Genomic DNA, 13,702 nt, shown 5'->3' on the forward strand with positions numbered 1-13,702 from the left:
AGCTCAGGCAAATGCTATTTGCCACTATGGCTTGTTTTATGTGGTGGTGAGTGTGCAAACTAGACTACTGTCTTGCTCGCTCATTCCTTACACTCTCCCTGTCTGAAAAGTCAGGCAAAGCTGAATGTTGCACAAGTGCGTGCATGGTAGGCTGAAAGTGACAGAATGGAGGAAAAGAACTACAGATACAGTGGAATATTGTTTAGGAATCCCTTGATCAGCACTCCTGCGCCTTCTGGGAGAACAAGCAGAAAGTCTCTTCACTAGGCCTGTTTTACTTGACTTGACTTCCCAGGAGTTATAGTTAGTTGGAATCTATTCTTTTACTACTGTTCAGTTTGTTTTATGGTAGAGCTTTTCTGTAGGAGTTATCATGCTTGCCATGTGAGACCTGGTTGAGAAATGTTCACAGGTATTTGGCATTATTTGTGATTCAATTAGTGACCAAAATGCTCATTTGTGGATCTTTGTGCTTCTGTAAGCCCCTTCGCTCACAAAGCAATGCCCTGCCATTTTGAGAAATTTTTGTTTATTTTTATTCTGTGTAGGTCGTGTTCTCTGCTCCTCTATGCTTGAAGTAAAATAGCCAGATTTTGTTTACATCTATACACTGAAAAGGTGCACAATCAAGCTGTTCTCCATATAGCAAGACTATTCTACTCACTAATATGTTACTGCCAGCTGGCACTTACTGTTCTTGAAAACAATTTAGGGAGGCTACCATGCTAAGGCTAGAATTTTGTTAGGACAGGGAGTGGAGACATTTTGATATCAGGTAAAAAGTCCTGATATAAAATGCTGAGTACTCTAACCTGGAAAAGTACTCAACTGAAATTAATGGAATGTGTTTCCAGGTAAAGGCATTTAAGACTGAGAGGTTAAGCATATACTTGTGAACAAAACTGTACTGATTAAAGATAACTATAGAATGCAGCATACAAGCATCTGCATTACTTTGCAAACCAAGCCTAACATTTACGCATAAGTCTCGCTGCAATCCACAGAACTAATTTCAAAGCTCTAGACATAATTGCAGCGGTGGGGCACACTTCTATGTCAACAGCTCTTAATGCACAGAAGCCTTTAACATGCAGCGTGTGGGGAGCAACAGTAGAGATGTCTGCCACCCCACACCTTATACCTTTCATAGCACTGCAGAGGAGAAGGGAAGGGAGCTGAGGCACCATTTGATTGGTGCACCACAAGCCAATGGTCCAAGTCTCTTCCTCACTGCTGCAGCATCTATTTCTAATCTTAGAGATGCAACCAGTACAGTTCTTTTCATGCCAGCTGCAGGGGAGGGGAACAACCTCAGAGATGGAACTCTAAATAACCTTATGGCTCCAGACAATGTCAGAAGGCCAAAGGACTGCAGCAAAAGCACCTGTTTTTATTTCATAAATACTATATTATTCAACTCAACTGGCAAAACCAATAATATAAGCATTGAACAAACCTTTAGTGTATCTTTTATGGGGTTGGAAGAACTCCACTTTGACATGGTGGAGTCAAGTGAGCCTTCTTCCACTTTCTCTGTTGGCTTCTTGCAACCTTCCCATACTCTCATAGTCAATTTTCACTTTTGCATGGTCTTCTCTATATCCCAAAATCAGGATAAATTTTTCTTTGTTGCTTTTTTTGAGAGGTGCCCAATGACAAGATTCTTCCACAATTTTGTGTGTTACTCAAACATAGGAAGACTCATTTCTAAGGCACCTGACTAATCATTTCTTCCTTCTGATCTGAAAACATGGGCAGGTTCACATGAGCATAAGTCATAGTACTCACTTGGGTGCAGCTTGTTATCTGATCTCAAAGGGGTGGCATGGCTTGTTTCAAGTATAAACAACCCCCAGATAACCCATGATGTGTTATAAGGTTGATGGTCATTTCAGTGGAAAAGTCAGTGTCCAAAAGGTGAGTGGTTTAAAATGAAGGAACCTGACTGTAAGACAACCGGGTGCCATGGCAGAAAGGTAAAAGACAGCCATTGTGGGGTAGCAGCCAGAGTACTGGACCTGGACTTGGAAAATCCAGGCTCTGGTTCCCACTTGGCCATGGGCATCTTTGAGTTGTAGGCCCAGCTCCTTCATAGGATTGTTGTGAAGATATAATGGAAAGGAAAAGCCCGTTGCAAGAGAGAAAAGAGCTGGAACATAAATGTAATAATAAATACATGGGCTCATGCTAGCAAGAGGTCATATAAACCCACCTTCTGTATTGTCACCGACAAGGAAATACTGTTCCTGAAGGAAACTGATTGAGCTTTCAGATGGGCCTGGGGAACACATGAAAGTTTCCCTCACTGTCTTTGAGGTCAGTTTTTAAGCCATCCCAAATTCATTCTAATAGGGGTCACTCCTACAAAACGTTAATGAAGAATAAGCTTATTTTGTTTCTTCTTCAACCAAGATTTTGTGGGAGAGGGCTTTTCCATAAAGAACATCTAAAATGTGGTTGGCACTGTGAGCCATTCCAATTACCCTAACCCTCACTACACTCATTAAACATAGTACAAAAGGACAGGTAAACCAGAAGTTTTTCTACATTAAAAAATAGATTATGGAACACTCACACTGGAAACAAGAATGAACTTCTTTAAAATTCATCCAAGACTGAGTTGGTAAAATATGACTGCTTCCTCCCAATTTAACAAGTTGGAACGAGAAATATCAGTCGCTAGATTCAGGTAGCATTTCCACTTCACATGGCCAACGTGTACAAGTCAAGGCAAAGTATAGACAATAGTTGCGTAGTCTAAATCTAACTCCTTACACCTAAAAGGGATTTTGCAGTTTTAATAACTCCTATATCAGAAGCCAAAGATTCAATAGATGAATTTAATCCAGACCTCCTTCTTCAAAGAACCACCATGGGAAGGCTGCTCAGGTTTTCTAAGAATGGAAACACAGCTAAGCATTGAAATGATTATGGATGCATATGTGTTGTCGCACCAACAGAAAAGAAACTTCATGTAGCCAAACTGGATTATCTTGAAACATAAGATGACTGAAAGGCAGATTCTGAATGGCAAAAGGAAAAGGTACAGACTTTAAACCCCAAATTCCATAGCCAGTGTTGAGTGCTAGCAATGCTGTTGACACTTGTCCCTTTTATCCAACTAGCCATAATAAGTTAAGTGCTTCATTGTGAAATGCCAAATCCAGGCTTTATAGGAAACTATTTTAATTACCATAAACCACCACAATGTTTAAAAATACAATTCCTCACAGTACTGTTCACTGTTATAACATGGAAAAGAAAACTTGCCTTATTTTGTTAACAATTATGCAAAATACTTACTGTTGCTTGACTTGAGGTCTCTGTGAAGGATGGGAACTATGGCTTCTTCATGTAAGTAAAGCATTCCACGAGCTATCTGTACTGCCCAGTTGATCAGTATATGAGGAGGTATGCGATGGCCCCAGTGGCTGCCACTGCTTGTGGGTGAAGCACCTGACAATGCTCTATTGAGGGGTCCTCCTCTGGCAAACTCCATGACCAGGCAGAGGTTTGGCTCCTGCAAACTTACACCATGAAGTTCAATGATATTGGGATGCTTCAACATAGAGAACAATTTTGCTTCCTGCCTCACACTCTCTGCAGTGGCCATGATGTCCTCATCTGGGTCCTGCCGGGCTGCTTTCACTGCTACTTCTTGGCCCTTCCATATAGCTCTGTAAACTTTACCAAAGCCACCAACCCCAATGATCTCTTGTAATTCCAGATGCTGGAAGTCAATTTCCACTAAAGAACCCATGCGGTCACCACCACATGGATGCCCATCACTCACAGCTAGGTTTTGGGCTTTATGCCCTGGCTTCTCCAAGAACCCTAGCTGGGGATGTTGATAACATCCTGGCTGGTAAGTCACATAGTTGGCTGGAAATATACCAAGGCGGTGGTGGATTTTGCCTGCCCACCAGCCATCATCTCCGGAGACTGCTGCATCTTTAGAGAGAACTTCAACCATTTCCCCTCGCCGCAAACTCAGCTCATCTTCCCCGGTGGCTTCATAGTCATACAGCACAGTCCAGAGTGGGCTGGAGGTGCCACCGATTCCCAAAGTTCCTTCGGCAGATCCCTCAGGGCCCAGCAAAGCCATGGTCAAGGTGGTGGTGGTAACCACATCGATTTCAGGTTCAACATTGAGAGTTATAAGGCAAGCCTCTGAAGAAGCCCACCCTTCACTGTTTCAACTTGGCATAAGGAGGGTGGGACAGGAAGTGAAACAAAGCATATGGAGATGAAGAAAGGAGTAGAGGCATTAAGTGGGCTAGGGCAGAAAAATGGAGACTGCAGGTGGTGAGTGGGGTGCATAAGGAGTTATAGAGGGGATTGAAGCGAGGTCCCCAAGGCTGACTCCACAGAGAGGGAGTAAAATGGCTGGGGTCTTAAGGCAGAAGCCAAAGAACTGGGGGGCCGGCCACAGACAAAGGAGAAGGTGGAAAAGTCATGGGATAATGGAATCAAGTGGAAGAAAGGACTAGGCACTACAGGCATGGGTTTTAGGGAACGAGGGAAGGAAGCAGAAAGATCCGGAGTCAGAAAGGCCTGAGAAAGAGCAGAACACTGGGAAGACGAAAAATGCAAGCCGGGTGTATCGGGAGCCAGAAGGAGAGAGGGAAGCGGGTAAGGCGGCGAGAGGAAAACGGGACAGAAGCTGAAGTAGCCTGGAGGTGCAAGACGTTGAGCGCGCCGAGGTCCGAAGGGGCGGCGGGGCCCAGGTGAGGAAGAGGAAGCAGCGACTCAGCGGGTGACTAAAGAGAACAGGGAAGGGAAGGGAAGGGCAGGCAAGAAGGGAGCGACGCCAGCAGCAGCAACAGGTAAAGCGCCCGACTTCTGACGGCGGTGGTGGTGGAGGCGGCGGTGGGAAACGGAGACCGGCTGGCAATCCAAGACGGCCTCACCTCCGCTGACGCCGCAACCGCGGCCGGGGAAGAATCAGCCCTCGCAACTCGTCTGCCGCCGAGAGCAGCTCCCGAAAAACTCCTGGTTGGCGCGGATTGGCCGCCCGAAGGCACGTGACGCGGAGGCCAGGCTCTGGGTGCGGGTCAAAGAGTGAAGCGACTCAGGTATCTCTGGCGGAGGGCACGTCGCCACCGCCCGCCCCAGTCGCCGCGGGCGATGAACTGCAACCCTGGGCGAGGTGTCTGTCGCCAGAGGAGTTGAGGTCGCTCGCTGCAAGGCGCAGCGAGATCACTCTCCACGCTCGCTGAGCGCTTCTTTCGAGGGAAATTCCGGAAGGGTTTGCTTGAATGAATGGGATCGCCAGACGCCGACTCTCGCGCACAGGAGAACGAGATGGGAGATCTGGTAATTAAGTGTCATGGATCATACTGCAAGACTGGGACCGGAATAAAAGTGTGTGTGCTTTTTTTATTGCCTCATTGAACTCAGTGGGACTGATTTCGGCAACTGTGCAGAAGAATGTGCTGATCCGGTGTAACCCTACCCGGTTTACTTGGCTGCAATCCCACGTACATTCCCCTGGGAATAAATGCAAAACACAGTGGGATTTGATTCCCGGTAAAGGTGCACAGGATTGTGAGAGTGGCTCTCACTGAAACAAACAAACAAAAATTGGTTGCAAGACAGCCTCTTTGTATTTCAGGCTAGTACTGTGTTGGCAAGATTTAGAAGTAGCTTAAAAAGCATATTGGCCAATGAGGTCTCTTTGCCCTCAAAGCATTTTTAGCTGCCTTGAGAGCTATATTCTTGGTGGAAAGGTGGGGCATGGTTCAAATAAATGTGTTTCTGTGGGCTGATAACTAGAGGGAGCCATGGAACTATAGTATGTCCTGTTTCCATACAGAAATGGACATATTAGCAGCTTCCCTGTTGGACAGTTTGTACCTGGAAGTCCACATTAGAACAAGAAAAGCTATGCTGGATCAGACCAGTAGTCCATCTAGTGCAGCATTTTGTTCACACAGTGCCAAACCAGCTGCCCACAGGAAACCCACAAGCAGGATATGAGGCTGCAACACCTCCCACAACAAGTTACCCAGCAGCTGGTGTATATAAGCATACTACTTCTGGTACCAGTGGTAGTATATAGACATCATAACTAATAGCCATTGATAGCCTCCTCCTCCATGAATTTGTCCAGTCCCCTTTGAAACACATCCAAATGGGTGGCCATCACTGCATCTTGTGAAACTGGATTTTAAGTACGTACTGTGTGACGAAGTACTTAGGGTGAGGATTCCCACCAATCAGCTTCAAGGGGTGGCCCAAAGGTTCTCGTATTATGGGAAAAGGAGAATACTGTCTCCTCTCTGCTTTATCCACACCATGTTTAGTTTTTCAGCACGTCTGATGGCTCCCCTTACTCAGCTTTCTTTTAAGTGAAATAATCTCAATTTTTGTAACTTCTTGACAGGGGAAGTTGCTTCAACACTTCAGTTATTCTAGTTGCCCTTCTCTGCAGTTTTTCCAAATCTACAATTCCTTTTCTTAGATGCATCGATCAGAAATTCATATACTATTCCAAGTGCAGTCATACCATAGATTTGTAGAAAGGAAATATGATATTGGCGGTTTTATTTTCAATTCCTTTACTGTCAAACACAGAGTTTGCTTTTTCACAGCAGTCATGCATTGAAGTGACATTTTAATTGAGCTGTGGACCACATCCCTAAACTACCTTTCTTGGCCAGTCACTGCTAGCTCATATTGACTTATACTTGAAGTTGGGACCTTCTGCCATAATTCACATTACTTTAAACTTGCTTACAATGAACCACATTTGCCATTTGGATGCCCATTCTTCCAGCTTAGATCCTTTCTGAGCTCCTCACAACCTCTTTAAGTTTTAACCACCCTAAATAGCTTAGTGTTACCACTGCACATTCCTAATTCCAGGTCTTTCATGAATAGGTTGAAAAGCATTGAGTCTAATACAAAACCTTGTGGAACCCTTCAGTTTACATCCCTTCATTGGGAGAAATTATGAAAATGGAACCAATTATCTAGGGACCTTGTAGGCTTTTCCACACTAGAGACATTCAAGAAGCACCTGGGCACGCATCTGAGAGGGATGGCTTAACTTGGAGTCCTGCACTGAGCAGGAGATCCAACTCTACTATTCTATGTCCTGTGATTCCCACTTTCTGCTTCCTTTTCTTTTATGAATTATTGATCCATAAGAGGATCTCTCCTTTAATTCCATGTCTGGTAAGTTTGTTCAGGAGTCTTTGATGAGGGACTTTGTCGAAGGCCTTTTGGAAATCTAGATAAACAATTTCTACCGAATTGCTCCTGTCTACAGGTCCAATGATACTCCCAAAGAACTTTTAACAGTTTAGTGAGGTAGGACTTTCCTTTATCAAACAGCTGTCTTGATTCTTTTCAGCAATGCTTTTCTCTGTATATTCTCATGGAGCCTGTGTTTTATAACACTTTCAACCAATTTACCTTGAACAAAAGTTAATCTAGCCTGTAAATTCCTGAATCCCCCTGGACCCCCTTTTTAACAATTGATATTACACTGTCTATTCTCTATTTCCCTGTTACAGAGGTTGGTCTTAGGGACATGTTACATATTTTACATCTATGTATTTTCTGTATTTATATGTGGGATTTTAATGATTGTAAGCCGCCCCCAGGCTTATGCAAAGGGGGCGGCATATAAGCTGTCTAAATACATACATACATACATACATACATACATACATATTTTTGTAAGAAAGTCAGCAATTTCATATCTGAGTTTTTTAAGAACTCTAGGAAGGATACCATCTGAGTCTGCTGATTTTTAATGTAAACTTGATTTTAAGTTTGTGAGTTTGACAAATTTGACTTCCAACTATAAATTTGTAAAGGGTTTCCTCTGTGAAATTTTACCTCCTTTGCTGTGCCCTTGTTTTGATTGCAACAGATAATCTATGAGTTTTTAATCATTACCAGGAGTTACATAAATATGTAGATCAATAAATAGCACCTACCTTCTTGCAGGGTTGCCTAACTCTTTGTCACTGGAGCTCCTTACACTTGGAGAGATTCACAGGGGGAGTATGTTGGCAGGAAATCTTGCCAGCCACAGAGAAAATAAAAATGTTGTCAGGTACAATCATTCATTGTGCCATTATTATCTTGAGGTGTCTTGTTTCAGTTGCATCTTACAGAAAAGCCTTATCCAGGCTGCCTTCCAAAGTAATGCTAATAAGGAACAGGATAGAACTGAATGAGTATTTGAGGAGGATGAATTAAACCTGCAACTCAAACTTCAGTTGTCTCTACTTCAAGATGAAATCATGTCCAATTATGTTCATAGTTATATGCCTAGGAATTTGTATTCGGGCCATATAATATATATTTACAAGCCCATATTAAAATCTAATGTATCTTTTTCAGTGATGGACAATGTCAAGCAAAACAGTATCACTGTTATTGCTCCTTGGCCCTAGTAAATTTGCCTTCTCTCCTGCAACTGAATTTATAGTGGTAGCCATTCCATCTGGCTATGGTAGGGAAAGAGATGGAACTGCAGGTTCTACTTCTTCACTGTTGATGTGGGCTTGGTGCTCCTCTCCCTGATGCAGCTCTGTTGAAGTTGATTTCTGTTGGCTCTGTAACCATAAGAATTGATGTCCTTGTTCACACTTTTCTTGTGCTCTGTCCACATTGTTTAATGGTGTATAAGGTTGTGACTATCTTATTATTGATTTCATGTATACTACTTGTGGGGCACTTTTTGGCTGAAGATTAAGATAAAATCACTTAAATAATTCACACAAACTATTGTACAGACCCTGGTTACCTTTCTTTCATCTAGGCCATGACTGCCCTTTCTTCACTTGTGGATATGGTTTTTTGGTGTCCACAAGCTTAGCCATTTGGAAGTGATCACTTGATATCACAGGGGTTGTATCCAGTGTTAGTCTCACTTCAAGCCTGTTCATTTCTAAGTAGGGCTGACTGGATATAAACCTTAGTCTTCTACTGCTAAGCTACAGGCACATATTATTAATAGGCTCACATTATGTGTGCAGGTTTTCTCATGTGCTGGCCATCATTCCCCCTTTCTCCTTTTCATCTTGGTTAATTAAAAGGTAAGCTGTGCTTACATTTCATGATAAACGCATCCTTTTTTTTTCATAACTGAAGAATTAGCTAAAGCAATGAAGACTGGTCAAAAGATGAGTTCAAGTTATAAATATTTTAGATGAATTCCTGGGAAATGGTTAGTTTGAATCTTGTAAGTTCTCAAGCAAAACTCTATGAATGCTGAAGCTTATCTTTTGCTATATTCTCTTCTGTATTTACAATGCTATATGAAGTACATACTGTAATATACCATGTTGTAGACTAGCAGTAAGCAGTGTGCTGTTCATAGGCACCAACACTATATACATTTCTTGGTACCCACCAAGGTACTTTACTCCCCCCATACTTGTTTTTACTAAATTAACATGGTCTTAGCAACAGCTGGGAACGCTGTGGAAAAGATTTCTGTTGGTGCAGAAAACTTGTTTCAAATGAGCTGTTTAGCATGTTGGCTTGCAGTCTTGTTGCCAGTCCTTTAGAGAAATTATTTGTCCTCTGCCATGCCTCCCATGGCAACCATGTTGTGGTGCTGACTAGGACAATTTCTCAGATGTGCTGCCAGTCCCAAAAGGTTGCCTACCCCTGGCTTAGGGAGCATGGGCCATCATATTAGTGTTCTTTGTAAGACATTCTGGGAGACTTTGGTGAAGCTGAAGAGCTGGGTAAATTGCCTATAAATTTGGTTATTTCCCCTCACTAAATCTGGGGCAATAAGGAAGCTATGGACTGACTCATTGGCAAGTATATTGGAGAACTGAAGGAAGATGAAGGAAAGGCAAAAGTGTACAGCTCCCAGCTTCTTCTCTGGGGATGGAGCACACAGCCTTGCCATCCCATGCCTAGGGTGGAGGTAATCTTAGCTGTTTCAGAGCTGTAGGGCTTGGAAAAATACTGAGGCCCATATGGAAAGAGAACAGGGGAAGGTTTACAATGATGACAGGATGAAGGAAATGAAGTATTGCAAAGATGAAAAGTTAATTAGAAGAGGCAAGAGGATGTCTTGATAAAACTGTAATTAAGGTTTAAAAATTAAATGCTACACAAGCAAATGAGTGACATTGCTGGTCTTCTAGGATGCAATCCTATGCATGTACAAACAGAAAAAACCCACAACTGCCAACATTCCCTAGTCAGCTAGTATAGCTGGATGGGCAACGCTGAGAGTTGTAGAGCTTTTTTACTCTTTTTCTCTAACATACATAGGATTGTGCCCTTAAAGTATTAGTATCAGCAGCAGTACTAAAAGTTGTGTATTGAAATATAAAATGGACAAGTAATAAATCAGCATTTCCCCTATCTATTATAGTACACAAATGTTCTCCCATCTCTCCACCTAGTGGATAAATATTAAAGTACAAAAAGGAAGCTCAGCCGAACTTTACAATTCTACCTCCATACAACATACCAGCATACCTGCATATGCACAGGTATGTAAGCTTCGGAAGTGACTTATTTGTAGTACAGTGTTTAGTGCAATAATGAGACACTTAATATGCATATAATTATAGAGTCTTAATACAAAGGCAGACTGCCATTCTAAGTAGTGCTCATGTTTAGTAAGGTAAGCATGGACTCTAAATCTACATTGGGGAAAAACAACTGAATCATCAAGCTGGAACTGGAGAGCTCATGACTGGCTCTAGGCAGAGGGAAGCGACTGCCATAGGCAACTGGTTGGAAGTGCCAGGAAAGGAAAGCAAATTTTAGTTGTTCCTTTTGTTATTGTTGCAATTTTAATCCCAGAAAGCAAAAAAGGCACTTAAGGTGCTAAAATCAACCGACTAGCCTTGGGTACTGTGCACCATAATTTGCGAGGAAAGGCCATCTTTTGCTGATTCACTTTAGGCAGCAAAATTCTTGGACCAGCCCTCAGCTTGGAAACTAGCTGGGAAGGAAATGCTAGAGGGATAAGAATGTGGTTTCTATGCCAGATTAATGGATTAGAGACAGATATTTAAAAGTAGGGAAGCCATCTTGAGACACTGGGCTGGTTCACAGAGTGCAAATAAAAGCTATGATGCAACCTTGTGGCTGAAGTCTTGAACGTGCAGTCTGCTCCCCTCCCACCCATGGGCATAATGTCCAGAAAGAGGCAGTTGATGTGGTCAGTGGCAAACAGACCCTTGCAGAACAGATATGCTTGGCAGCACCCTTGCTTCCTTATTTTTAGAAACTACTGTTACATTTACATTTATACCCCATCTTTATTCTTCTTCCAGGAAACTCAAAGTGGCTTATGGGGTCTTCCTCTTCTTCACAACACCCCTGTGAGGCAGGTTAGGTTTGTCCAAAAATCACACATTTTTTATAGACCCCATGCCTCTTCAGTCACATTTCAAGACATTGACCATTACCACACATCAGCGCCATACTTGGGGAATATAAGAGACGTCAGGCTGAATCAAACCATAATTCATCTAGTCTGGCATTGTGTTCACACAGGGCTGCCTCTGAGACATGAATGCAAGAACACACCCCTGGTCCTATTCCCCAACAACTTGTGGGGCAGCTGCTTGGTCATGTGCATAAACACAAATGCTCACTTTATAATTTCACTTTTTCCTGCAAAAACCTATCATCCCTTTCTTCAACAACATGGTGGTTGTTCCCAAGTAGTGGTATTTAGCGTTAGGGCAGCAAAACCAAAACCATTTTAATCTTCCAGGGCTATGATTTAATTGAATTTAAATTTCTTAACCATATGTGATTGGAGTACATATGAGAGAAAGAGAGAGAGCGCGAGATAAAGTGGTCGGAGTTTGCCGTTTTATTGTTTTGGCAGCAAAGTGGATGCAATTGCAAAGTATATAAACGTGTAGGGAGAAGAGAATGTGTATACACTGGGTAATCGAAAGCCCCCACCCCAGCGACCAATCCTAATGTCCAGCATCCAAATGATCTAGCTGGGACGGAGGAGAGCGCACCCCGCGCCTCTCGGGCGTGCCGCCAGGGCCGTCGAGAGAGGCTCTGTGGGCGGCGCCGAGGAGGGCGCCTCCCTTCGCTCTTCATCTGGCGGCCGCAGGAGCGCTCCAAAGCATGATGGGAAAATCCTTCTAGCATCCGGCATGGAGGACCCCTTGGCGCCCGGCTCGGGGAAGCATCTCAGCCGCCTCCGCCGCCGCCGCAAGCAACGCTGGGGAGAGTGACGAGGGTGCGATGGTCTCCCAAGCCGTGCAGCTACTCCGGCAGGGAGTATGGGCGGCGTTGACCGGAGGATGGTACCACGACCCGGAGCAGAGCAAGTTCATCAACAGCTGCCATCTCTATCTGTGGCTGTTCTTGCTGCTGCTGCCCATGGCGCTGCACCTGGTGAGACAGAAGCGCGGCCGCCCTGCCGGGAGAGCGGCTGCACGGGAGGGCGCTGAGCTGAGGCGGGAGGGCGAGGGGGTCAGTTGTAGGCCTCTCATTCTGGGGGAGCAGACAGCTCTAGGCCCAGGACTGGTGTAGAGATAGGTGGCCTTCTAAGAGCAGGGCATGGCAAAACGCCGTGGCCCATGGACGGGGGGGAAGCAGCTAAGAGGTGACATTTTAGTGACAGGATGAGAGGAAGGAATTCTTGAGAGCAGGGACAAGAAATTGCCTTCTCATAAAACTATCAGGATTTGCTATCCCACAGCCTCTTCCAAATAATAGGACTCTTAGAATTTTAATGCGGTTTCTGTTAAATTTTATATGAGAATATTTCCAGTATGTGTTGTTTTTCCACCAGCTAACATCCCAAGCACATCTTTTCTTTTTAGGTCCTGTGATGATTAACAGAAATACAGTGAGCTGTGTAAGAGGCCAGGAAACTCTTTGGGTTCTAGCCATAGTATCTACAATTCTTGCAAATCTCACAAGATCAAAGAACAAGAGAGAGGTTTCACATATACATACTTTTCATAGTTTACTAAATACAAGTGAAGCAAATGTTATACTACATAGCTTTATACTTTCTTAAGCAAACAAAATTACAATAATAAGAGCTAGTTTGGTAAGTTTGGTAGTGGTTAAGATGCTGAGTTAAGGAACCTCTGTACCACATCCCATAACATAATCACTGAGTAGGCAAACTACTGTTTCTCAGTTAAAGTACCTCCCACCACATAATATGAGAATAATTAAATAATGCTACCATACTTAAAGGGTTGTTGGAAGAATTTCTGAGGCAATGCATTATGAGCACTGCAGAAAGACACTAGGTAAATTCTAGTGTTATAATAATTTAGTTATCAGCCCAAATAGAGTTATAGTTATCGGGAGAACATATTAGGATTAATAATTAGCATCCATCTTGTTATATTATAAATTGTCACACTATAAATAGATGAGTTTTAATGGTAAATAAATAGATAAATTACATTAACTTCTCATTCTTAATGTTTAGGCATTCCCACCCAGCACCATCACAGCTTTCGTCTACTGTATTTCTGTTACTTTGATTTTCACAATAATCAAGGTGGTTAGTTACCGCCTGCATCTTATGTTTGACAAAGGAGAAGTGATTCAACAAAAAGTCACTTGGAGGGAAGGAAAGCACAATAAAGATGGCAAAAGAGATAATGCAATTCGACATATACATCTTAGGTAAGTTTTCTTCATGCAGTATTGTATCATTTCTGATTCCATTCAGTCTAGTTAGGAGCCAGACAATTAGCAGGCTTCTGCATGT

The 13,702-nt window shown here is 43.2% G+C and overlaps 2 protein-coding genes across 6 annotated transcripts in view; one reads left to right on the forward strand and one right to left on the reverse strand.

The window, feature by feature from the left end:
- MAP3K21 (mitogen-activated protein kinase kinase kinase 21) overlaps window positions 1-4,989 on the reverse strand; it is a 48,924-nt gene extending 43,935 nt beyond the window's left edge. For both annotated transcript variants that reach the window (XM_044420304.1, XM_044420295.1), the window contains exon 1: window positions 3,304-4,989. In XM_044420304.1, the coding sequence (XP_044276239.1) occupies window positions 3,304-4,105 (802 nt within the window). In that variant the 5' untranslated portion in view covers window positions 4,106-4,989. The remainder of the gene's footprint in view (window positions 1-3,303) is intronic.
- Window positions 4,990-5,080: 91 nt separating this feature from the next.
- Window positions 5,081-13,702, forward strand: part of PCNX2 (pecanex 2) — a 133,022-nt gene continuing 124,400 nt past the window's right edge. The window contains exons 1-2 of one of the 4 annotated variants that reach the window (XM_044420281.1): window positions 5,081-5,364; window positions 13,418-13,617. In XM_044420281.1, coding sequence (XP_044276216.1) covers window positions 5,263-5,364; window positions 13,418-13,617 — 302 coding nt within the window. In that variant the 5' untranslated portion in view covers window positions 5,081-5,262. The remainder of the gene's footprint in view (window positions 5,365-13,417; window positions 13,618-13,702) is intronic. The other 3 variants (XM_044420255.1, XM_044420263.1, XM_044420274.1) reach the window with 3 other exon arrangements.

The sequence above is a fragment of the Varanus komodoensis genome, unplaced genomic scaffold (genome assembly GCF_004798865.1).
Source record: "Varanus komodoensis strain SLA01 unplaced genomic scaffold, ASM479886v1 scaffold1, whole genome shotgun sequence".
In the NCBI taxonomy this organism is placed as follows: Eukaryota; Metazoa; Chordata; class Lepidosauria; order Squamata; family Varanidae; genus Varanus; species Varanus komodoensis.